We start from the raw sequence: 24,483 nt of genomic DNA, 5'->3' as shown, positions 1-24,483 counted from the left end.
GTTGGCGTTCAGCTTCTCGACTTCGAGTGATTTCTGATTGTCTTAGAAGAGGAAGACCTGGTCTTCCAGCTTTGACACCGTTCGAGGAGCGGGATAACCGATTTGAGCGAGGTGTGCCCTGCGCGAATAGATGAGTCAGTTCTGCTGACGCCCCCACGCCTGAATGCACGACTCACTTCATAGCACTACACATAGGTGGGGGGCCACACATCAAGACTTTGTGACCCTCGCCATGCGTGGGAGAACCGACACCACCCTCAGGCATCAGGTTCTCAATCATCTCCTTGGTGACAAAACCGACACCACCGGTCCAACCCGCAGGCGGTTTGTTCAGCACGTACTATGGAGTCATTATGGGTCAGCTGTGGACATTTATTGATAGGTGCTATCCTAGAATACCGGAAGCTTGCAAGGATGAGATTGACCGTTACTCACGTAGAGCTTGAATCGACCGTTAGATGCATCTCGAAGGGCTTCGAGCTCTTTCCTCAACACTGCAGGCATGTCCCGTCAGCTGCGTGAGTTTCTATCTTCAGTCAGCTCACAGATATCATCCTCTTCGACATTGGCATAAATCAAAGCCAACTTGGTCTTGTCTGCAGGATTCTTGATGGAGGATTTGATGATCTGGTACATAGGTGTGATACCGGTACCTCCAGCAATCATGAGCAGGGCGGGGGCGAGGTCGGGACTGAAAGAAGGGTCAATTGTCAGCTCGATCACTGCTGCGCCGTTTCTGATATATGGCAAGGTCCGAGGCAAGAACTCCACTCACGTGTAGATGAACTTTCCCTTCGGTCCCTTGATCTTGACGTCCTGACCGATGGTGAGCAGAGAAAGGTAGCGAGAGATGTTTCCCTTTTCGTACGTCTGTGCAAACGTCATCAGCACTCATGATTCCTTGACGCTCCCATGGACCTCTCCTGGCTCAGTGAGAATGCCCTTCGACCCACCTTGACTACCAAATCGAAGTGACCTTTGTCGTCATCCAAAGTGGTAGGAGTGTACGATCGCATGATCTGTTTTCCATCGATCTCAGCAGCGACAGAAATGTGTTGACCGATAGGAAGACCGAGACAGTCGGTAGGACGAGGAAGTTCGAATCGGTACCTGCCCAGGGAGTTAATACGCTACTTAAGAGACCTTTATGCTGACCCCTTGGCCAGCCAAAAGTCAGGACAGACAAACTCACAAAGCAGTGTTGTGTGAAAGATGATCTTTGGCGACAAGCTTGAACGACCTCCATTCCACCGGATCCAGCACCTTTCTGTTCTTTTCCATAGCATCTGATGTGATTTGTCAGCTCATCTGCAAGTCGCATGCGGAGGTGGTGATGTGAGCAACGAGATAAAGCGACTCTCACGTTGGTGGTAAGCTATATAGATACCCAGAACGAGAAGCGCGAACAGACCGCCCAATGTCTGCGCATGAGGTGCGAGCTTCTCTGCGATGTCCTCGATGACTGACATGGTGATTGTGGGATGTCGTGTGCTGCGAATCAGGATAAGATACTTCCAACCTTTTATTTTCCGGTTGTTGATGGGACGATTGGAGAAAGACAAGCTTGGGGATGGGGGAACAAATGGAAAAGCAGACACGTGGGAAGAGATTGACGGCCAGAGTGGATGAGCCTGATAATTCGGTATTCGTCGGTGGAGGTCCTGTTGTTTGCCTTGTCGTCTGTGATGGACCATGAAGTCTGTCAGAACATGTTCACCTCGCTGAGAGAGAGATTCGTGATCGTCAGCTCCTCTCTGGTCTGGACGGTCATGTCTGGACAGTCTCAGGCTTTCACAACTCCTTGATCACACTTCAGTCCCTGACCGACCGTCTTCTCTTATGCAGTGAACAACTCCATTCAAGCGTCCAATACGTCTACAACCTCTCGGGTCGATTGCTAGCTTCGTCCGATGCTTCGTCTACGGTAGTCCTCACCAGAATGGCGCTGCCTCCTCGCCTCCGGCCCATGTATCGACGAGCTCGTGCTCTGACCCAAACGATCCTTGGCCCTTCTAGTCCCACGTCGCCTTTACCGCTTCCTCAGGCGTCTTGCTCGGTCTCGGTCACCGCCGGGCGTCGATCTCATTCCACCAAGCTGGATGGTCTCTCTTCGCGATTCGTCTTCCCCTCGGGTCTTTACCCCTTTCTGGTCATATGGCTCACAATCGTCATTCTTCTCATCCGCCAGCAATATTACCTCCCTTCTTCTCCGTCTATGATATCTTGCACTGCTTCACCATGGGATGACTGGCCGCCCGATACGTGCGGAGTCAATGGTACAGATTGTGTAGAAGATCTGACTGGGATAGATGGAAAGGAGTTCCGATGTATGGGGGGATGTAAGGAGACGACATTGGGAAATCCTCGTTGGATAGGGGACGAGAAGGTCGACAGGGTGCCCTTGATTGTAGGTGGAGGAGATGGGCAAAGAACATACCGGTGAGTTTCATCAGATTATCAGGATCGGCGTCTTACTGATCATCATCATGATCATCTCATCGCTAGTGCCGACTCATGGGTCTGTGCTTCGGCGATACATTCGTCTCTCATCTCGCCGACACTAGGCGGTTGCGTTACTTTTCACGCTTTACCATATCGTTTTGGGTTCTCAGACTTCGTCTCGTCCGACTCGCATGGTCTTCAATCGACCGCATTCCAGCCTTTTTATCCCGGGGCGTTTAGACTTTCTTCTCTGCCCTCAACTGGATGTTTGGATATTCACTACATCATGACCGGCTTCAACGCATTTTGTTTGTCCATCACCACGGTACTGTTACGTCCGCCTCAGCCTCTACTTTTCACCATCCTTCTGGTCATGGGCTATTTCCAGATAGTCCTTTTCAGCGATGCGCCGTCCTACCCACCAAACTGGGAACAAATCTTTGCGAGACTGGTACCAGTGTTGGTAACGGGATATTGGGCTTGGAAGATATCATTCCGAACCACCATGCAGGGATTCAAGGATCTGGCTCTCGAACAAGCTTTCTGGCAAGGTGCGGGATATTGGATAGGCATAGAATCTTCGACTATCTTCGCGAGATTACCGATCTCCAGACTCGGTTACGATGCTCTTGATCCTGCTGGAGTGACCGCTCTGACAATCATCGTTGTGATCGTGGTCATCATCGCTTTGGTCCAAGCTTGGGAGATGAGGAAGCTGGGCTTCTTACGCTATTACCTTATAAGGTGAGTCTTCTGGTGTAAACAGACCTTCAGTTGAGCAAATGTCTGACAAATGAATATCACAAGGTATCTACCGTTGGTTCCGATCCTCATCATTCTCGCTTTCATACCCGGCTACACGCTCAGAGTACATCATTACCTGCTGGCTCTCATCGCCATACCCGTTCTTAGTCTTCCCAATCGCATCAGTTTATTCTTCCAAGCGTTCATGCTAGGTCTTTTCCTTGATGGAGTAGGTCGTTGGGGCTGGGCCGGTATCATTGAGCAAACAGCATCGGTGAGCTTTTCACGATCCCGCCCTTAGCCACTTGAGAGAGTACGAAGCTGACAATGGCCCGGCAGTTGCTAGGAGACGCGAACGCTGGCACACTCGTACCAATTTTCTTCGCCAATACCACGTCATCCGACCTCCTTCAATTCAGTCCGATTGCAGACATCGACAAGGTGTACAACGTCTCGAGCTATTCGATGCTCATCGACGACATCCAGTATTTCTCGAATTATCCCAACGACAGTGAGTTGCCTAGCATTTGTCCGTGAACTCTCAATGTTTTGTTGTCGAGCAGGACATCATGATCTGACGACTTTGACTTTCAGCTCTTGATCTCTCGTCTTTATATCTCGCGGAAGGGGTTAATCACTATTTCCGTCTAGCGGTGAGTACCAACGAGTCGTCACGCATGTGTCAGGTGGCGTGTTGACCAAGATATCTTCGTGACAGTACATCGCGAATGGATCTTCGCTTGACTTCTCAGATCCCGTTACGAGGTGGAGCAACGGCTCTTGGGGCGACTACGGATTCGGATGAATTGTATACCAACAGGGACATTGTGATGTATCTAAATAACAGGATCCACAACCTCACGTCCGTCGCTACTGTCGCATAAGACTGCAGGTGCCACTGCCAATGAGATGAGCAAAAGTGGCTGTTGCGCAACAGTGGTCTATCTCAAAACCGACCGTTCCTGTGCAGGTCACCAAATAGTCCTGAGCTGAGCTCCAAAGTCGGAGTTATTGAGCTATCTTGTCCAACAATATCTGCAGCTAACTATGCAAGGTCCGTGAGTGGGGATGGCAACCAAATCATGATTCACACCACTTTGCAGCTACTAGGTGTTCTTTTCTGATTGCAATCACTGATAACTGCCTGTGGAAGAAAAAGGGCATATTGTCACGGGACTACACCGACCAACGGGGATATCCGTTGTTCAGCTTACAAGGCAAACAATGAAAAGCCTACTATCGCTGATGTGCTCTCGACTTGGGACATACGCAATGTTGGTGCAATGTTGGTGCAATGTTGGTGAGACTTGGGCTGAATCGTGTTCTAACTTGAGGGTTCACTGTCAAGAACAGCCAAGTAAATGTTGGTCGATGTATCAAGGTTATTCAAGATGATAATATTCAAAGGTACTACGGTAGGACAAAAATCTAGAATCGACGGGGAACTCCTTTCTCCTTTTACTACGTTCATGTATATATGCCTTTCTTCACACAAGTTCGCCAAACCTTGCATGTGTAGCGACATTTTTGCCGGATGTAGAAAGAAACCTCGAGTGGCTGAACAATTTGTGTATTTACCGTATGTGGTGAATACGGTTGATAAGTTTGCTGACGTTTTGGTTCTTTCTCTGATGAATGCCGTTTTGTTCAATTGTTTGTCAAACTCCTGGGAACTTTGTTGGGAGTTGGCCTTACTGGTTAACAATCGTGACACATATATACAACCAGACTAAATTGAGGTGTACAAGACCAAAGCTGCATGACTGCATATTCTTTTGACAATTTCCCTCCTGACTGTGATTGCAGAAAACTACAGATACAATTCTTTGCCAAACACATGCACCTATCATGAGATTTACATTGAAGCCAATTGGCACGTGTCATCCCTCTCATCCTCTCATTTGGCAATCTCTGTGTTCACATCTGAAAACCATTCTTTCTCCAACAGCTGCTGCTTTTCCTGCTTCTCATCTTCATCCATGGAGTCAGATGGAGCTCTGGATGCCCATTCTTGATTTTTGCTGAGCTTTTTGGAGTCCAGCCTTGAGTTCAGGTCATCATAGGCACTGCGTGTCCATTGCTGAGGCTTGGCTTGATCTCCTGCATGGAGCAGCAATCCTTGTGGTGCATGCAGTGTATAGTGAAAAAGTGGGATTCAGGGAGTCCCATTTGACTGTTCTATGAAAAGACAACTGCCCTCGCTGGAGTGGATCCTCTGAAGAGATGTGCCCACTACTTTCTGGGTGTTCATCACCATTGCTTTGTGAGGCAGCAGTGTTGGTCATTGCAACTGCCACAGATCTATGTGGTAGAGCAAGGCTTAAGCACTGTTGCTGCAGTGTCTGCAGGTGTTACTCACCCTGGTATTTTCTTAGTTGTAAAGGGCTTTGTTTGAAAGCAGAGCTAGTACTAGATCAGTGATTGAGCAAGCTGGTACACATGAAGGAATGCCAGCTGTTCTTATAGGCGCTTATATGCTGAGGCATAGTAAGTGGATGATGTCTCAACCATGGTGCAATTGTGCCTTCTATCATCTCAAAGGAGCAACAGTTGTAATTTGGTTGCACAGTAAGGATCAAAAGCCAAGATGGCCTGAACAGCGTGAAACAGTTGTCTGCTTCTGCATGGCAGCACCCAAAAACATGTATTATTCATATGCATCTTTTTGCAGGTCCAGCGCAACATCAACACCAAATGCAATGAATGTCCTCAATGTGGGAGAAAACATGGTGCTCAATGTGGAATATGACAGCTTTAGTTGGCCAGCACTGTCAAATACTACACTGTGAGGATGTTGTTGTTCCACAAATGATTGCATCACAAGTCAGGGGCTTGAGAGTTGTCACTATTGCCCTCCACAGAGTCATGACCCAATGATTCAATTGTTTGATCAGAAACAACAGAATCATCATCATCCGAGTAAAAAGACTCTCCTTGACGGCGAAAAGGGCATTTCCGCTGCTCATTGCCACAGTACACTTCGAGATCCATTGCTTGTGCATCTTTCAAATTTAGTGTCAATGCTGCATGACAGAAATCGCTTGCAGTTTCCAGTGTCATGTGTCTTGTTCCCATGATTGTTGATATCTCTGACTTTATGGCATTTAGATCCACTAATTTTGCATACTCATCTTTTGTTTTGAGAGGCTTTGTGAATGTTGCATCATCTCTGGCATTCCCAAACTGTGGAACAAATGCAATCCTACTAGGCCTGTATTTGTCTGTACGGTCTTCAATTGCTTTCACTTCAGTGACATAGGTCAAGACATTTTGATTGTCAGGGGGTGGACGGCAGAACATAGCAGACCCATTTCTGGTGGAGGACCAATGTTCTGTGATGAAAGCATTGACTGTGTCAGGACTCAATGAATCAGAAGTAGTGAGAATTGCACTGCCAGGAAGGGGATTCTGAGGATTGTGGGTTGCAGCTGCAGAGACAGTGCCTCCAGTGCTGGAGTCACTAGTGGGACCGTTTGAGCTGGTAGAGCTGTTGAGGTTGCTGTGGCCGTCCATGATGCAGGCTGTAGACGCATGATGAATATCCTGACAAACACAATTCATCATAACCGTGCCTGTTCTTGAAGAGCAACAACTCACATATAATGTGCAAATGCAGGGCTTCTTGCGCTTTCCAGCCAGAATTGGAGGGCAAAAAACCAAGATTGATGTTGTATACATGTTGGATAGAACAATACCCAGAGAAACTTTCCTACAATGGTGAGCAAAAACGGGTCAATTATATGCCTTCAAAAAATTCTCCATTCAGGGAACAGCGCCCTATACACAGAGGTTTCAAAGATCAAAGGTGTTCATAATGATGGCCATTCCATTCTGCAGCTGGAAGGCATAGGTTGTGAAGGCTGTCAAGATGGCTTCAAAATGATGATGATCCATGATGTCATATTACTTGGAGGAGCATCCATCAATTTTGGTGGCAAGAAGGCCACAATATCAAGGAGTTTGGGATCAACGGTCGCTTATTACGTAACGCATGCTGAGTCGAGCGAGTTAACCGGTCCTCACAACCGGACAACCGACTCGAGTTTACGCCCTCGCTTCTCACCTATATTGTAGACAGAGTCAACACATCTCTCATAGCTTACCATACTTCACATATACTCACTCAACCCCAACACAATGAGCTGTGAGTGGCCCGCTTATTTAGTAAACCCATCACACTAGCTCGTCGGTCTCAACGCGAGGCAATCAGCCAGTGCTACCCTTTGGCCTGACGATCTTGTCACGAATCTGCTGACACGTTCCTTCGTCAACGCAGCTTTCACTGATTTCTGGGGCGGTATCCCTCAAGGGTGAGTATTCCGTGACTAAGCAAGAGAGCGGCAGCTTGCATCATGTTGCCTGTCTGTGCGAGAGCTCACAACTCCATGTTTATGTATAGACCGCCCGACCCTATCCTGGGTATGTTTGGAAATCATTACCGTCTCCCTGCTATCGATGGGCTGATCTCCGGGCATAACACAGGTGTCACTGATGCGTTCAAAAAGGACACTGCGAAAAACAAGGTCAACTTGGGTGTCGGTGCGTCTACGATTATCCAAGTCATCCAATCTTGGGAGCTAACACCATTGCATGGCTCTTTCCCCTCTTTACCGCTCGGCTTCGCTAAACTCGTCGCCCTATTCCTATCTCCCTTCATGGCATGCACCGCACTCCTGGTATCTGTTTCGGATCGGATGATGCCCTTGTCTATTCCCACCCTTTGTGTATGGATATCATTTCTAATGATATAGGCGCCTACGTGAGTCCAGAAAGGAGACCGATCGGTCTGGTGGCTGACATTTTGTCTACAGCGTGACGAGGAAGGCAAGCCTTACATCCTTGAGTCAGTGTTGAAAGCGGAGGATATTCTTCACCAAAAGAAGCTGGACAAGGAATATCTTCCTATCACCGTGAGTGATTTGTGTGCGGTGTGCTGTGAGTCATCTTCTGCTGACTGTGTACGTTACGCAGGGTGCTGGCGACTTTACTACGCTTGCTTCTGAATTGGCATACGGCAAGAACTCAAAACCCTTGCAAGAAGGAAGAGTGATTTACAATTTACTGCTGAACAAGATGGTTCGGATTTGCTGACGATTTGGGATTAGATCGCAGTTTCTCAATCCATCTCTGGTACTGGTGCTCTCCGAATCGCTACAGGATTCCTGTCCATGTTCTACAGCGGTCCCAAGGTCATCTACCTCCCGGACCCTACTTGGGGTAACCATGTTCCCGTCGCCGAGCAAGTTGGCATCAAGGTACAACGGTATAGGTGAGTCAACGCACAGTGTCTGGAAACATTGACTTTTCGCTGACTCAGTGACATTTAGGTATTTCGACAAGAAAACAATCGGATTGGACTTTGCTGGAATGAAGGAAGACATTGAGAACGCAGAGTCTGGATCCATCGTGAGTGTCCCACTAAAGACTACTTGGCATCCGACTGACTTTGTATGCAGATCTTGCTCCACGCCTGCGCCCAAAATCCCACAGGTATCGACCCCACCCAGGACCAATGGAAGGAATTGAGCGAAATAGTCAAAGCGAGAAAGCATGTTGCGTTGTTTGACATGGTGAGCTCAATCCGATCCTGACCTGCTTCAGGTTTGTTGTCTGACACATTGGCAGGCATATCAAGGTTTCGCCTCTGGAGATATCATCCGTGACGCTTTCGCTGTCCGATACTTTGTCGAACAAGGCCACCAGATTATCCTTTGTCAATCTTTCGCCAAGGTATGCGTTTTCCACCATTCAATTGGGCGGACAGAGCTGATGGTTTGCGGTAGAACTTGGGTCTGTATGCTGAGCGAGCTGGCACCTTCTCAATAGTCGTGTCATCGCCCGACGAGAAGGAACGAATACTTTCTCAAGTCAAGCGAGTCATTCGACCTCTTTACTCTAGTCCCCCCATCCACGGCGCCCAAATCGTCGCCACGATCCTCGGCTCGCCAGAACTCTACGAGCAATGGTTAGCGGAAGTGAAGAAAATGGCCACCCGAATCATTGACATGCGTGAGAGACTGTATGATCTCCTTGTAGAGCTCAAGACGCCTGGCGAATGGGGACACATCAAGTCTCAGATCGGTCAGTTTCCAACTTTGTACGCATGACCTTGAAAAGCTGATATTCCATGCGCAGGCATGTTCTCGTTCACCGGATTGACGCCTGAACAAGTCGGTGACTTGGCCGAACACGCACATGTGTATATGACCAAGGACGGTCGAATCTCGATGGCAGGCCTGAACGAACACAACATCCAGTACTTTGCAGAGAGCATGTCAAAAGCTGTCAAGGGAGAGTTGAAGAACAAGGCCTCCCTCTAGAGAGATCGCGCCTGGCATGTCTGGGTACTGACTTGGATCTCGCCGCTTGACCGACGTGCTATCACCAGTGTATATATATATGTATATACATATATGGGAGAGAGAAAGTAGAGAGATGCGCATCTCGAGTGATAAGCCGATTCCAGGTTAAAATGTGACGTGTGATTCCATGTTCTCGCCAAACGCGTCGCGCCACCATTTTCGATCCGGACGCGTTCTCTTCAGTTGAGATGCGCATTTTCCCTCAATCTCTCATTTCCCAGATCAGCCCACATCCTCTTGGACTGATTGCTTTTCTTACCGTTTCTACCCATACCTGTACCGTTCGCTTGAGATACTGGACTTCCCAGCTGTGCAGGCAAGATGTCCACTCCCAACCCCCGATCCTCCTCGCCCCTCAATTTCCCTTCCTCATCAGTGGCTGGAACGCCCAGAACATCTCAACTTCGCAACCGTGCCAACGCTCGTGAGTATGATCTGACATCGACATGACATCGATGTAAGACGCTCACCTGTATGTGTTCGTATCAGCTCCCGGATCCTCTTCACCTCTACATTTTCCTACATCGTCGCCCCATCCTTCGTCCACTGCTGGTCGGCGGGCGCCTTCAGGATTGGGGAGCGATGCGCCAAGCACGGACAGGTTGAGAAGGATCAGGGGGGAGACACCGTTATTCTTCCCAGCGTATGTCCAGCTATCCAGTAATCGAAGTTTGACAGCTGACATCTTTGACACAGATCTGGGGGATCCACTCCTCGCCGACCCCGTCGCGGTGACATCCACTCCTCCTTCCCCATGTCCTCCCCCTCTCTTGCTCGTCGAACAGCTCAACCTCAGTCCCTTGACCCTCTACGCGCTTCGTCGCCTTCTGGTCAGACTGATAACACAGACAATGCCAATCCCACCACTCCTCGGGCTCAAGGGTCATCCGCTCCTACACTGTCAGCGGTCGCTCCTTCCCAAGATGTAGGAATGGGTGAGGGCGAAGACGGCGGTATGGTCAAATTCATCTGGGGTACGACCATCTCTCTTCAAGAATCTATGAATCTGTTCCGTGACTTCCTGAGGGGTTTTAAGCCCAAGTATCGAGCCGCCTACAACGCCAGTCAATCGAAAAGTATCGTCGAATCCGGTGGTATCGCTCCCCCATCCATGCCATTGTACGATAACCTTCCTTCCAGCAAAGCTGAGATCCCATTGTACGAATCATATCTGCGTCGCCTCCGATTGACTGGAGAGACGAACCTCAACCTCGATGCCTTCAACCTTCTCTCGTATCCACCTACCAAGAAGCTCTATCATCAACTCACCAACTATCCTCAGGAGGTCATCCCTATCATGGATCAAGTGTTGAGGGACGTAATGATCGAGATGGGGGAGGAGGAGTTGGAACATGCAAGGAATAAATTTGCGGATGGTGTGATTCAGGAACTTGACTTGAGGGTGTTGGAAGAGGAAATCAAAGATGTGGAAGCGAGAGTTTTCAAGGTTAGACCGTTCGGAGGCGAGAGGACGGTAAACATGAGGGACTTGAACCCGGGAGGTGGGTACGGGTTCTTCAATTCGGCGCAATCGAGCTGAATGGACAACTCGCAGATACCGACAAGCTAGTCTCGGTTAAAGGTCTTGTCATTCGTGCTACCCCTGTCATCCCCGACATGACTTCGGGTGAGTCCTTGAACCTCGATTTAGTCGTATAAATTCAGCTGATCAGGATGTCGTAGCTTTCTTCCGGTGCATGGTTTGTCAGCATACTGTTCAAGCTGAAATTGACCGAGGAAGAATCAGCGAGCCCGAACAATGTCCGCGAGATCAGTGTGGCCTCAAGGGCACGATGTCTCTCATTCACAACCGATCAGAGTTCACCGACAAGCAAGTCATACGACTTCAAGAAACTCCCGATGCTGTACCCGATGGACAAACCCCGCATACTGTTTCGCTCTGCGTCTATGACGAGCTAGTCGATCTTGTCAAACCTGGTGACCGAGTCATCATCACTGGTATTTTCAGGTCCATCCCGGTCCGAGTCAACCCGCGTCAAAGAAGTATCAAGAGTCTCTTCAAGACCTATCTTGACGTAGTCCACATCAAGCGAACCAACACTGGAAGAATGGGTTTCGACCCCTCGACTCGAGGTGGAGAGGGTAGACCTCCAGGTGTCGGTGTCGGCGGGGAAGACGACGAGGACGAGCTTCTCGCTAGACCGGATGTCAACGCGATGGAGGAAGATTCTCAAGACGAACCACCCGCTTTCACTGCTTCCGCCGAGATGGAGCAGAAGTTACTCGAGCTTTCGAGAAATCCGGAGGTGTACGACATCCTGGCAAGGTCAATGGCACCATCAATCTATGAGCTGGAAGATGTTAAAAAGGGTATCTTGCTTCAGCTCTTCGGAGGTACAAACAAGAGCATTGCTCGTGGTGGCGGTGGTGGCGGCCCGAGATACAGAGGAGACATCAACGTCCTTATGGTCGGTGATCCCGGTACGAGTAAAAGTCAAATCTTGCAAGTAAGTTTGCTCCAGCAGCTCCGCTGAACGGCATTGACAAATCACGCAACTCAGTACGTGCACAAGATCGCTCCGCGAGGAGTCTATACTTCTGGAAAAGGCTCTTCTGCCGTCGGTCTGACAGCATATGTTACGCGAGACCCTGACTCCAAACAACTGGTGCTGGAAAGGTGAGCATCTACACCGTCGACGCGAGACACAGTAAACCTGACGCGTCTTATAGTGGTGCTTTGGTACTTTCTGATGGTGGTGTCTGCTGTATCGACGAGTTTGACAAGATGAGCGACGCGACCCGAAGTGTCCTTCACGAAGTCATGGTAAGCTGAAAGTACAACTCGAATCGGATCACATCTAACCGATAGTCTAATGCTCAGGAACAACAAACTGTATCTATTGCTAAGGCTGGTATCATCACAACGCTGAATGCACGAACGTCCATCCTTGCTGCTGCCAACCCAATCAACTCCCGCTACGATCCCAAGTTGCCCATCCCCGCCAACATCGATCTGCCGCCAACGTTGATCTCGAGATTCGACTTGCTATACCTCGTCTTGGACAAAGTAGATGAGATGAATGATAGGAGGTTGGCGAAGCATCTCGTTGGTCTCTATCTGGAAGACAGGCCGGACACGGCTGGAGAAGACATCATTGTCAGTTACGACGAGATGGATCTCAGCATGGAGTGACGACTGCTGACGTGTTTTCGTTGTTCGCAGCCTCTTGACACTCTCTCAGCATATATTACGTACGCGCGAGCCAAGATCAATCCCGTCCTTACCGAAGATGCTTCGCAAGCCCTCGTCCAGGCCTATGTGGAGATGCGAAAAGCGGGTATCGATTCTCGCACCCAGGAGAAAAGGATCACTGCAACGACAAGGCAGCTGGAGAGCATGATCCGATTATCCGAGGCTCATGCCAGGATGAGATTTTCCGATAGAGTCGAGTTGAGGGATGTGCTCGAGGCCCAGCGATTGATCAAATCTGCCCTTAGGGAGAGTGCCGTGAGTCCGCCGGGTCTGCTAGTTCAATTACCAAAACTGAATGTAAACATTTGCATAGACCGACCCTCTTACTGGTCAGATCGATCTTGACCTGATCAATACAGGAGCCGGTTCTGCTGCCCGTCGATTGAGAGGGGATATCAAACGGGAAATCCTCGCCTTGGTAGACGGAGCAGGTCGATCGGGTCTCCGATGGTCTGCAGCTATCAAGGGACTCGAACAGCAATCGACGGTGCCCGTTGATCATGCAGAGTTTGCGGAGGTTGTCAAATCGATGACGGATGAAGGCTTGGTCAAGATTGTAGGCGAACGGGAGAGAAGAACAATCAGGAGGCTGGCAGATTAGGGTGTTCACGCTTCGGAGTCTTGGTGGACGGCAGTCGGTCCGATTTCTTATTAGGTTGGGTTTTTGTTCTGTTCGAATCCTCTTGATATGCATATATTGTACATTAGACACTGACGCCTGATCGGTATTGCACTGACGACCATCCTTGACTGTGGGTCTCTCTGACGGAACTCTCCTTTTTGCGCCGATGGCAGAGATCGATTTCTCCCTTTCATTTCCATCAGTCTCAAAAGGCTACATGTTTCTGGACATCGGTGGTGTGACGATCGGTCGGATGTGTTCCACCAAATACAGTATCAGAGGGTCAAGACGGTGCTAACTTACTGTATGCCTGGGGCCAAAGAGCATTCACCTACTTCACACAGTCGAGCCTGTTGTAAAAGCTTACACCGATATCGTTACCTGTGCTGCCCACCATTGTCAGTTCAATCCGACACTAAATCGCCGTCCTTCCAGACCATCGCTCGCGATGCCAGACATCCGCTGGGTATTCGGCTTCGAAGTACGGCCTTCTTCCAATCGCACTACCGCCACTCGTCACAGAGGTCGTCAAACATCTCGCACTCGAGAGATTTCGAGTCCCGATCCTCATGCTCATCGAGGTCGACGACGGCGTCCGTCCCGTGCTCATCGCTCTTCGTCATTCGATACAGACACAGAGACAGACTTTGTTCGGAAGAAACAAAGCAGAGAAGCAGATAGGATCGCTCGTTCGCTCCTTTTCGCAGGTCTGGGACTCGACCCTCTCTCAGATATACACTCCAGAACAAATACGCTCGCACGAGAGTCCAGGAGGTCCAAGACATACGAACATACTTGGAAGAAAGAGTGGGAAGGACGGAAGGGGAGCGTTGTGCAGAGGGAGCTTCGGGCGACTCTGGATTTGGAGACCAAAGCGTTCGGGATAGGTGTGTCGATCGAGCAGAAGGGTGCTGGGGGTGGGTCACGTCAAAGAAGTATGAGGACAAGGAATGACGAGACGGAGAGGAGCTTCTCCGAGGAAGCAGATGAGGACAATGCAACGGATAGGTGGGGAGATCGAAGATGGAGTTCAATAAGACATGGCAAGAGGTCGGGAGATGATACTTCGAAAGGATATTCGAGCAAGAGGTCGAAAAAAATTGGGTCCTTTTGGTCCAATCTGTTCAAAAAAAGGACAGAGAAGAATGCTCCGAGCTCTGCTAAAAGGACGTTTGGAAGATTCAAAACGGACAGCAAGCATGATCATGTCCATCGTCGGCGATACCATCGAGATCGGTCTCCAGACCGAAATGCCTCCAGGACGAGTGTGGATGAATGGTTACGCACTTCCAACCACCCTCACCAAACCACCAGAGCCAATTCGGCAGAGCGTACAACAGAAGGTCGTCCAGATGGTCGACGAACTGATACCAATCACGTAGCTGCTCCCACCTCTGAATCGTCTGCCAATCCTCGGAGAAGCTCGAATCGCTCAGCAAAATCAGGTACGAGGGAGATCGACCTCTCACTCTCCCGTAAGCGAATGTGCGAGATCTTTGGCCAATCACGTCCGTTTGGGGAAGAACGAGAACCCTGGTCTACGATCATCAAAGTGTCAAAACAGTATGATGATGAATCTTCAGAAAGGTGGTTGAGGAGATGTGGGTTCACTTGGGATGGCGAAACAGAACGAGAAAGTGCTGGAAACAGGGATAGAAGTGGACATGGTAGAAGTCGACGTCGTGCAAGACTATTCGCACCACCAGGGAAGATATCGTTCGCGCCGATAGATGAAGACAGGACACTTTCGCGCTTGGAGGAGCAGCAAAAGCAGCTTTTGAAGGAGAAGGCTTGCGAACGAATGTGGCGGTATCATGATAGGAAGATGGGTAGACGCCAGAGATCGGGAGATGAGTGATAGTGCAGGTGCAGGTGTGTGGGGGTGATATATTGAGCACTTCCATTGCAAGCGACGAGCAGTCGAATTGAGAATGAACGAAGACGCAATGCAATGCGGTGCATTCTCATCGGTGGGGCTTCGGCGGTACCACTGTATGATGTGGTGACAATCGTAATCATGAGCAGCCAGGTACGTATCAGCACTCTCAGTAGTTAAGTCAATTGAAATACAACCTGATGCCTTGTGCGGATAAAACTGAGATGCAGAGCTTAATAAGTTGATGCGTTTCAAGTTGAACATTGAGAGATGAAATCCCATTGCATTCGCTCAATATTCTAGTCTTCGGACGTTTCCCTGCGTGCCAACACCTTGTTGCAAATCTGCAATCGTTGCTCGAACCCCGAGCACGGTTGTTGCTCACGCAAGTTGAGTAAATTTGAGCTTGGAGGCCTGGACCAGGATGTTCCTCGGCTCTCCGCCCGGAAGGTAGTGCGGATCGGTCCCGAACATGTACGGGAATCCCCAGTCAAAATCGACTGCGTTGGTGAGCTTCGCCATCTGAGCATCAGTAAGGTGGATCTTGAGAGCCTGGGGGATACGTCGTTCCGTCAGTTCATGTCATGACACGACTAGCGCGACAGGTAAAAGAGAATAATCACCTCAATGTTGGACTTGAGATTCTCGATACTGGTTCCGCCGATAATGGGATAACAATCAGTCATGGTCTGTCGGGCCCAAGCCAACGCGACTACGGCGGCGCAATGTCAACTGCTGAGAACGGCATTTTGCAACATGTGTACCGACCGACTCACTGTTGGGCAGTCTGACGTCGCCACCAAGCTCGTCTGCGACTTCTTTCAAAGCTTGCGCGGCCTTGAGGTCGCCGTCAGAAGGCGGCCTGCTCCCTCGCATGCTGTTTGCCCTCTCTTTCAACTGCTCAGGAGTTTTAAATCTGCCTTGACCCATGACTGCCCAAGGAGCTGAGACAGAGTGTCAGTACCGTACGGAATGAGAGCAAAAATGTGGTTGAGCACCAACCAATGCTCATTCCGTAAGCACGACACATGGGGATGATGTCGCGCTCCATATCGCGTTGTGCCAGGCTCCAAGCACCTTGATAGACGGAAAACTGGGCAAGACCATGCTGCCTTGCATAATCATTGGCTTGAGCCACGATCCAAGCTAGACAGATCAAGGAGTCCGATTAGCTGAAAGAGGACTATGATATCGCGTAATAGCCAGAAAGAAGGCAGGGATAGGCCTTGAGGACAAGACTTACCGGGGGTATCGGAAATTCCAAGATATAGCACCTTACCGCTCTTGACTAGTTCGTTGAGACTCTGCATCACCTCGGCTACGCCAGTCGAGTAGTCCCACACATGAACGTAGAAGAGGTCGATGTAGTCAGTACGAAGCTTTTTGAGGGAATCCTCGACCTGAAGTGCAGTTGCAGTACGATATCAGGTCTGTTGTGATGCTTTAGAGAAAGGTGTCATGGCCTCATCAACCGGAAGAAGATGTTATGTGGCAGGACTGCGAGGGAGACATACCGAGAGCTTGAGGCTTTTTTTGTGATTTCCGGCGTAGTTGGCACCGATACCTTGCCATTTGCCTTCCTTCTTATCGTGTGGGAAGACGGTGTATTTACTACGACGTGGTCAGCATCGACCATTTTCGGGAAAAGCAGAGGATCTACAGGAATCCCTTGATGCATCACAGTGGTAATGGACTCACGTTGCAAGGACAATTTCATCTCGAAGTCCACGCTTCTCAATCCATTCACCGATGATCATCTCGGATTGACCATCTGAATACGTAGAGCCAGAGAGCCGTAAATCAGCTGTATTCCAGGAGCTCGATTGACTTTGACAACGTGGTCTCACCTTGGTAGAAATTTGCGGTATCGATAAAGTTGCCGCCTGCCTCGTAGAAGTAGTCGAGGAACTTGAAGGCCTCTTCGGTGTTGAGAGCAGAAGCCATGAAACCGTGCGATTGATCACCGATTGACATGGCACCGAGACAGAGGGGTGAGACTCGGACTGGTGTAATGAACGGGGGGAGCCGGCCATGATTCGGCGATCAGCTTGTGATCTCAATCAATGTAGTCCTCTTCGAGAGATAAGTAGGCCATAAGCAGGGGGAGAAAAGCGAAGTGTGAGCGCAGACTCACTGCCTGCAGTAGGGGACAAGATCCTGTACCTTCCCAGCTCTGTCTTTGGTTCGGACACTGGTGGGAAGATACCCATCATGGCTGGAAGGGAGGTGTTACGATACGATTAGCTCTGTCCATACACGAGATGCTAGCCACTCACTCTTCCTGTCATTGGGATCGGAAGGCGTAAAGTCCTTGGACGAAGCAGGAAGCGGTGTTCTGACCATCTTGTCGGTACGTTCGTGTGTGAGGTTTAGTGAGGTGAGCGATTTGTGTGGACGGTCTGAGCATGGCTTCTGATACATGCCCAACGGTCTATTGTCTATATACATATACATAGGGATGCGAGCCAAGGAGGTTGATCAGCGATAGTGGAGGTCTTCCTGGTGGCGCTTGGTGGAGGTGGAGGGGAGTGGAGGGAGGTGGGGAAGGTGGGAAGACGGAAGAGGGGACCGGATCTGTTCAGCTTACGACGAAACTCGAAGCAGCACTACTCGAACACGCGGTCTCATGCCGAAGCTGAGGAATGTTAGGGGATGAACCTCCACAAACATCAAGTAGACTTGGGCGGGCTGGGGAAGGAAATTCGAGCATGCTGGACGATGTGGAGGGACGTAAGACTGGATGATCTGCGTGCGATCGGAATTGTGGTTAAGCTTAAAAATCAACGAGGTGATAACGAGTACGAGTACGAGTACAGTGTACCTACGCTTGATAAGTTTGCGACCCTGACGTTATGCGATGCGCCCTACGTTGACCCGTTCGTGATGCGGCCTTGCGTTTGGACTGAACGTCGAGTCGTCTAAGAAGATCAAGGATTGCTTGCCTCCTTTGAGACGACCGAGTCAAAGGGAGGTATTGTTGGCTTCTGATGGGACATTCTCCAAATACATGACGCCTTCCCCCTCGTGATGCTGTCAAGTCTGCTTGACAATATACACTTCGACAGACAGCCAGGTCACATACGATAATCACGACCATTGACACGCATATCGCCACCTAATCGCAGCCCATTCTCTCTTACCCCTCGTCCACTGACTGGCGATTCAATCGCCTTCATTGCACAATGCCTGACTTGGGAAGCTTGCCTCCATCAGGCAGGGAGCTTGCCGAGCCTAGTTTTGTATACAAATCTGTTGTGACCAGGAATGCCGATGGGTCGTTTCAGACAAAGATCACACTACACTATCAAGAGGGCAGATTTGATGGTACTGAAGTGAACGACTCTCTCATCCTCAAAGACAGGACTTCAGTGAGATCGAGGGGTGACAAGGAGACATGGCTGGAATCGTTCAAAGAGACAGGTGGGACGGTGGATGGTCGGACGGTCTCTGTTCAGGAGGCACTGGAATACCATTGTCCTAGAAACCTTTGGGAGGAACTGGATGCCAGTATCGGAGTTGAACGAGCTTTGTTGAAGATGTGGGACAGGCTTTACGAAGATCCGAGAACTGGAAACAGATTTGCGCCTTCAGCATCAGATGGGTAATTCAAGCCTCTTGCGAGGGAGGGTCTGGTTCTGCATCGAAAGAGATCTGCGTAGAGAACACGATGCAGTTTGACGTATTTGCACCGAACGAGACAATGTGATTTTCACTGGACAATGTGATGGTAGACATAATCGATGACATCGCTTGATCGTTATACAGTACATGTCAACAACATCTTGGGTCTTATATCTACAATGCTCGTCTCTCGCTGTCGTCCATACCCATTTAGGCAACCTTGATCCGACGCATTCATGAGAATGACAGAGGATCACTCTGGGCTGAACAATATCGACGTCAGCACGCTTCCCGCCGGACGAGCCCCTACGAGAGAGGCACTCACAAACAAATCCCACATCCTCTTCATCATCCACAACAAAACTGCCTAATTCATACTCATTATCACTGTCATATTCTGTCCTTCTTCCGCCGTGAGCACGTCCACCAGTACCAGCCAGACCGCCATCATCGCTCTCCTCATCCTCGCTTATGTATACTGGTCGTCTGGCTTTTGCCAAGAACTCGTCTCGCTCTTGACCGAAGTCGCGCTTGAACTCCAGACCATGTCCTCGTGCTTGTGTACCCAGACCTGCAAGGTAAACTGCCCGTTGGTTGTACCCCTTTGGCGCTTGGGTAGGTTGAAAGTTGTTGGCGAACTTTAGGTCAGATGACGACGCGATGGAAGACGAGGAGTGTTCAGAAGTATCGCCGGAGTCGGATCCGGACAGTGCTGCGTCCATGTCAAGCTGGGTGGCACATTAGCAAAAGCTCTGAGTCCCATGAACGGACAATTGCGGCTCACAAACTCGTTTGCTTTCCCGACCACTCGGCTCCTCCTGGTTGGTTGGCCATTCGCAGTATCGTCCCTTCCCCTCCGACGTCTTCTATCCCTTTCCCGCCTATCGGTTCCTCGCCTGCCCTCCCTGTGCCGAGTGGCTGCTCTCTCCTCCCCTGGAGAACTACTAGGAAGTACGACTCTTCCTCTTCGCATAGCTACGACCGGCGAATCGGGCTCGATTTCAGGCTCATTGCTCTGTACCGCAGCGCTCCGAATCCCGATGGCACCAGGCGGTCTTAAACCCCGGAACGGTGAATCATCAACATCGTTCCTGTGGTCAATCCCAACTGGAGAGGTCTCGCTATCTCTCCCTCCGGAGGAGACGATGATCGGTCGTCGTCGTCTCAAGCCCAATCTCGGCCCTCTCACCGGGAATTGCGTCGTAACGTTGGCGAAGGGTGATGAGGAGGCCGGATTACGCGGGACAGAAGGAAGTGGTGGAGGTGGCATTGTCGATTTGTCTTTGATTGCGGGAGTCATTGCGGCATGTATTGCTGGATCAATATCGTCTCCCATGTTGTGATCGTCATCCAGATCCCATGACAGATCGAGCGGTGCTATCTGGCTGAATCCAACCATAGCAGCAGTGCGGGGTGTCAACTTGGATTCGCCTCTTCCCTCTCTGGCAGTCGCACTGTCAGAATTGGGCGAGGCAGGTACAGTTGCGCCATCTTGTCGTTCGAGCGAAGAAGGTGGAGTGATCGTGATTGGTGAAGGAGGCCTATCCATTCCTCGTCGAAGGGGACCTTCAGTGTGAAAAAAGTCCAAAGCTGATTTATCTAACGCGGCTTGCTCTTCTTCTGCCTTGTGTCGCTTGAGGTCCGCTTTGCTAGGTTTGACCTTCGAGCTCGCCTGTTTTCTCTTGCGCGTATGGGTTTCAAGACCGTCAGAGCCAGCACACGCGTTCTCTCTGAGGTCCAGATCGGATCCGAATGTCGGGTCCTTGCTGTTGCTGCCGCTCAAAGAAGTTTTTCGTGCGCATTTTGTGGTAGAGGCGACAGCTTTCTTTGTCTTCGTCGAAGCATGCGCAATATCTCGGCTGTCGGTCTTGGCGAAGAACGACTCGAGATCATCGAGTCCCTCATCCTTACTTGACTCCGATCTAATAGGCGAAGGTTCCTTTCCTCGCTTCTTCCCCTTGCCGTTGCTCAGTACAGTTTTCCCTTTACCTTTCTTCTTGGGCCGTTCATCGAGTTCCTCCTCGTCTTCCTCATCCTCTGCGTCAAGATCGAGATCTCCACTCAGTTTCCCTGCCCCTCTCAAAAGCTCTGCGACACTCTTGAACCCTTCGGCACCTTCCGGTACTTCATGCCGCCTCCCTATAATGGCTGTCTTATCTGCTGCGGTCTTTCCTCCCTTCGTTTTTGTCGTACCCTTTCGTATGCCCATTTCCTTCTCCTTCGCTTTTCTGACCATCCTCTCTGCTTCCGCAAGAGTCTTTTTGAATTTCTTGTCCTCGGGATCCCACGGATCAATCTCCATCTCTTGCTCTATACATTCCGGCAGCGTTCCGTCCGGTAGTAGCGGTTCGACATCCTCAAAAAGCTCCAAGTTTCGGGAATGCAGGATCTCTTCCTGGATCTCCCGATGAGTCTGTTGAGCAGAGTCCCAATTCGCGTCCTCTCTGCCTTCAGACATGAGCACGTGGACTTTGCCGTCTCGTTTACGACCTGTACGACCGACGCGTTGCAGCTGTGAGGAATGGTGAAATTTTGTCAGCGAGGACGTTCCATGATTGATGTTGAGCGTGACACGGACAAGCTTGATCGATTGCTTGGGCATGTCATATATGACAACGAAATCAACTTCTCCGATATCCAAACCCTCTTCACCGATCGAGGTAGCAACAAGGATGTTGTATTTTCCGTCTTTGAATTCATTGATAGTCTGCGAAGCGATTTTGACTGTGAGCTGATGGATTGGTTCGTGGGCTGGCGAGGTATACCTTTTTCTGTTCTTTCTGGTTGAAGCCTTTGTCCTCTTCTTGCTTACCTTGAGACTGACCGACGAACTTAGTCGCGCGCAACAAGCCAGAATGTTGGTTCAACATGTCCTACAAGGACGGTCATCAGAACAGGGACTGCGAGAAGATGTACGACCCGGCACTCACGACCACCTCAAGGACGCAATCTCGATAAGAGCAAAAGACCATAGCTCTGGTATCATTCTTCTGGCCAAGTGACTTCTCTTCCTCTTCAGCTTGTGAGAAATGGGCTAGCAGCTGTGGTGGACGTCAGCAAGACTCAGACACGCAATGATCAAGTAACAGAACTCACCAGCTCAACCGTCTTGACCATTTTTGGGTGTTTATCAGCCTTGCTCTTGCCATCTTTGCCGATCCGGATCATGTTCATTTCTACCTCCACATCTCGCACAAGCTTCTGAAATTCAAAATTGTTGCGAACCGAGTTGGCAGACCCTTTTGTGGTGGATTTCTTGCCTGATGAATTAGTCCCACCTGCGATCTCGGTAAGGGTTGTATGAAACATGCCGATCGAGAATTCGAGCTATGCGTCACACTCGAACATCAGCCAGCATCCGCAAGCCGTCGAAGGGCCACTTGAGACCGCTCACCAGATTTCCCATGGCTCGCGCCATTTTCTCGAGGAATTGCAGTGAACCAAGTGCCCATTTCAGTCCCGATGTCCTGTCCTTGGCAATTTCCATCCGCTTCGCTGTGAGTCTAAACGGTCTAAGACGCTTGATATCAAGGTCCCGATCGGTCAAAATATCCTTTTCCACGAGCTTGGCAACAAATGGCTTTGACACGACAAACCGTCAGTGATGGCACTTTGACGTGACAACTCAGCCAACCTTCATGAGAGCCGCCCATCGATCGCGGAAGCCTTCAATTACGTCGCCCATCTGTACGAAATGTTTTTCGGTTCGCTGAAGACATATACCCTTTCAGTGTCCGTGGCAGCGTTTGACAAGATTGAGTGAGCCTCACCTTCTCATTCATGTACTTCTTGATGTCAGGCGCCTCTGCTTCTCGAATCTCGATACGGGATATGTGCAAAGCATCAACGACAGCTTGTACTCTGGGTACATCGGCTCCCGGCGTAGCTGTGAGTGCCAGTACTCGAAAATAGGGGTGATGGGCGGTGATGTACGCTAGAATCGTGGTATAGGCGTATGAGCCAGAGGCTTTGTGCGCCTCGTCTTCACAACGTCAGCTCATTGTGAGCCCTCAGGCCACGGCTCGAGCTCACCGAACACGGCCAAGACAATATCTCTTGGATCGACAGATCCTTTTTTCAAGTCGTTCTCCAATGTCTGTGGTGTACAGTAGAAGACCCGTCTCTCCTCCCACTACTCCATCAGTGCCGTCAGCATGTGCAGTCGCAACCAGGACGAAGTCAGATGATTCTGTCTCACCAAGCGAGCCCTCTCCTTTGCGCTGACGCTCTGACCGGTCATCACAGCAGCGTCTTGGCTTGGGATTCCGCATGACAGCTGACATGCTTCGATCTGTTGATTTACCAGAGGACGGGTAGGAGCAAGAAAGACGATTTTTCCAGTCGGAAACCAGCGGTAAACTAGGGAACTTCTTCAGCTGGCAGAGTTTAGTGAAATGGACTATCTAGGCTTACAGTTCAGCATGACGACACCCGCTACAAACGTCTTACCCAGACCAGTGGGGAGGGCCACGAGACAATTGTTCATGAAACATGCGCGTACAATCTCGTATTGGTAGTCACGTTTCGAGCGATTTGTAGGATAGATATAGGTGCTGACTGTAGCGGAATTGGGAAGATGCCGTTGTGGTTCGTAAGGTGCACCTATAAGGTGGGAAGGTCAATTGAGTTCCTACATCCAGCGACTACGGATAGCGAGAGTTATGTAGACTCACTAGGATCGACAAAGGGCTTAGGTGGAGGTGCCATGACATCTCCCCAATCGTCATCTTCTTCCAAATCTTCCTCATCCTCCTCTTCCTCCCAATCTCTGCCTTTTCTCTTCGCCGTACTCTTTCCCCTCCCCTTCCCTTTGCCCTTCTCGGCGCCCATCCGTCGTCCACTTTCGGCAAATTCTGTCCGGTCCCATCTTTTCCCCTTGGTGCTCTGTTTATCTCGTCGGAAGTTGAGATGAGTTTGCAGAAAGCTTCCGCTAGTTGATCGAGCAAAGCCTCCACCACTGCCACTGCCACTTCCTCCTATTCTGGATGACGGTACGGCTTGACCGACCGTGGAGTTCTGTCGCAATGATGTCGGCTTGGATGCGGTGGGAACAGGTCGAGAGGTGAGGGAGTCGAAAGCGGCTATCGATTCAACGGGAAGTGGGAGAGAATCGTAGTCGTCTGAGGACGGAGGTGCAGGTAGAGTCCTCTGGCGGCTGGAAGAACCAGGACCCTTGTTGGGGAATCTGGTCGAGCTCTGTTTTGACTGAAGACGAGGAGAAGGTTTGATCAATGGTCTATTGTTGCCGCTGGTTCCAGAGTGACTGTGTTGAATACCCGTCCAACCACGATCTGCATTCTTGTTGCCACCACCCGTGACCAAAGACGTAGATCGGACGAAGCCAGTGGCAAGGGAAATGGCCGGTTGTGCTTGAGCTGAAGCTGTAATGTCGTCTATCTCGCGCAAGAAAGTATCGTCCACCAAGAATGAGTCGTCGCCGAAATCATCGTCTGACATTGAGTGGAGGTGCAGGGATCGACCAAGATCAGGGGGGAGAGAGGGAGGTCGAGAGGATTTCAAGACAGATGCAGAGACTTCTTTTTTATTCAAGGATTGGATACGCCTGGGACAACAAGAAGTGCCGGTGGATAGTGGCTAGTGG

At 50.2% G+C, this 24,483-nt stretch overlaps 8 protein-coding genes across 8 annotated transcripts; 5 read left to right on the top strand and 3 right to left on the bottom strand.

Annotated features, from left to right (window-relative positions):
• Positions 1-42: 42 nt before the first annotated feature.
• On the bottom strand, positions 43-1,469 carry IAR55_004642 (NADH-cytochrome b5 reductase 1; the record flags this gene model as incomplete). The annotated part of the gene is made up of 8 exons (XM_066947739.1): positions 43-118; positions 177-340; positions 436-494; positions 546-691; positions 776-870; positions 954-1,110; positions 1,193-1,286; positions 1,364-1,469. The coding sequence occupies 8 exons, from the start codon at positions 1,467-1,469 to the stop codon at positions 43-45; spliced, it is 897 nt and encodes a 298-aa protein (XP_066802153.1).
• Positions 1,470-1,939: 470 nt separating this feature from the next.
• On the top strand, positions 1,940-3,991 carry IAR55_004641 (uncharacterized protein; the record flags this gene model as incomplete). The annotated part of the gene is made up of 6 exons (XM_066947738.1): positions 1,940-2,439; positions 2,506-3,186; positions 3,250-3,460; positions 3,526-3,697; positions 3,781-3,839; positions 3,905-3,991. The coding sequence occupies 6 exons, from the start codon at positions 1,940-1,942 to the stop codon at positions 3,989-3,991; spliced, it is 1,710 nt and encodes a 569-aa protein (XP_066802152.1).
• A 3,332-nt stretch (positions 3,992-7,323) lies between these two features.
• On the top strand, positions 7,324-9,506 carry IAR55_004640 (uncharacterized protein; the record flags this gene model as incomplete). Its single annotated transcript, XM_066947737.1, has 13 exons — positions 7,324-7,330; positions 7,463-7,496; positions 7,586-7,605; positions 7,669-7,725; positions 7,938-7,945; positions 7,998-8,096; positions 8,158-8,232; positions 8,292-8,455; positions 8,514-8,592; positions 8,643-8,756; positions 8,812-8,916; positions 8,970-9,267; positions 9,322-9,506. The coding sequence occupies 13 exons, from the start codon at positions 7,324-7,326 to the stop codon at positions 9,504-9,506; spliced, it is 1,245 nt and encodes a 414-aa protein (XP_066802151.1).
• Positions 9,507-9,869: 363 nt separating this feature from the next.
• Positions 9,870-13,363, top strand: IAR55_004639 (uncharacterized protein; the record flags this gene model as incomplete). Its single annotated transcript, XM_066947736.1, has 10 exons — positions 9,870-9,972; positions 10,038-10,191; positions 10,245-11,050; positions 11,104-11,175; positions 11,232-12,016; positions 12,071-12,186; positions 12,240-12,333; positions 12,391-12,666; positions 12,733-13,017; positions 13,076-13,363. The coding sequence occupies 10 exons, from the start codon at positions 9,870-9,872 to the stop codon at positions 13,361-13,363; spliced, it is 2,979 nt and encodes a 992-aa protein (XP_066802150.1).
• Positions 13,364-13,832: 469 nt separating this feature from the next.
• On the top strand, positions 13,833-15,242 carry IAR55_004638 (uncharacterized protein; the record flags this gene model as incomplete). Its single annotated transcript, XM_066947735.1, has 1 exon — positions 13,833-15,242. The coding sequence occupies one exon, from the start codon at positions 13,833-13,835 to the stop codon at positions 15,240-15,242; it is 1,410 nt and encodes a 469-aa protein (XP_066802149.1).
• A 399-nt stretch (positions 15,243-15,641) lies between these two features.
• IAR55_004637 (uncharacterized protein) lies at positions 15,642-17,603 on the bottom strand (the record flags this gene model as incomplete). Its single annotated transcript, XM_066947734.1, has 10 exons — positions 15,642-15,812; positions 15,884-15,972; positions 16,037-16,204; positions 16,263-16,406; positions 16,504-16,660; positions 16,775-16,871; positions 16,959-17,031; positions 17,108-17,263; positions 17,395-17,475; positions 17,537-17,603. 10 exons carry the CDS (start codon positions 17,601-17,603, stop codon positions 15,642-15,644), a joined length of 1,203 nt encoding a protein of 400 aa, XP_066802148.1.
• Positions 17,604-18,442: 839 nt separating this feature from the next.
• IAR55_004636 (uncharacterized protein) lies at positions 18,443-18,865 on the top strand (the record flags this gene model as incomplete). Its single annotated transcript, XM_066947733.1, has 1 exon — positions 18,443-18,865. The coding sequence occupies one exon, from the start codon at positions 18,443-18,445 to the stop codon at positions 18,863-18,865; it is 423 nt and encodes a 140-aa protein (XP_066802147.1).
• Positions 18,866-19,115: 250 nt separating this feature from the next.
• IAR55_004635 (uncharacterized protein) lies at positions 19,116-24,338 on the bottom strand (the record flags this gene model as incomplete). The annotated part of the gene is made up of 14 exons (XM_066947732.1): positions 19,116-19,144; positions 19,207-19,609; positions 19,666-21,393; positions 21,460-21,588; positions 21,647-21,754; positions 21,812-21,922; positions 21,978-22,208; positions 22,276-22,461; positions 22,516-22,590; positions 22,652-22,863; positions 22,914-23,013; positions 23,080-23,240; positions 23,295-23,483; positions 23,555-24,338. The coding sequence occupies 14 exons, from the start codon at positions 24,336-24,338 to the stop codon at positions 19,116-19,118; spliced, it is 4,446 nt and encodes a 1,481-aa protein (XP_066802146.1).
• Positions 24,339-24,483: the final 145 nt, after the last annotated feature.

This window comes from Kwoniella newhampshirensis, chromosome 8 (assembly GCF_039105145.1).
Source record: "Kwoniella newhampshirensis strain CBS 13917 chromosome 8, whole genome shotgun sequence".
NCBI lineage: Eukaryota > Fungi > Basidiomycota > Tremellomycetes > Tremellales > Cryptococcaceae > Kwoniella > Kwoniella newhampshirensis.
This window is presented reverse-complemented; position numbering and strand designations above follow the sequence as displayed.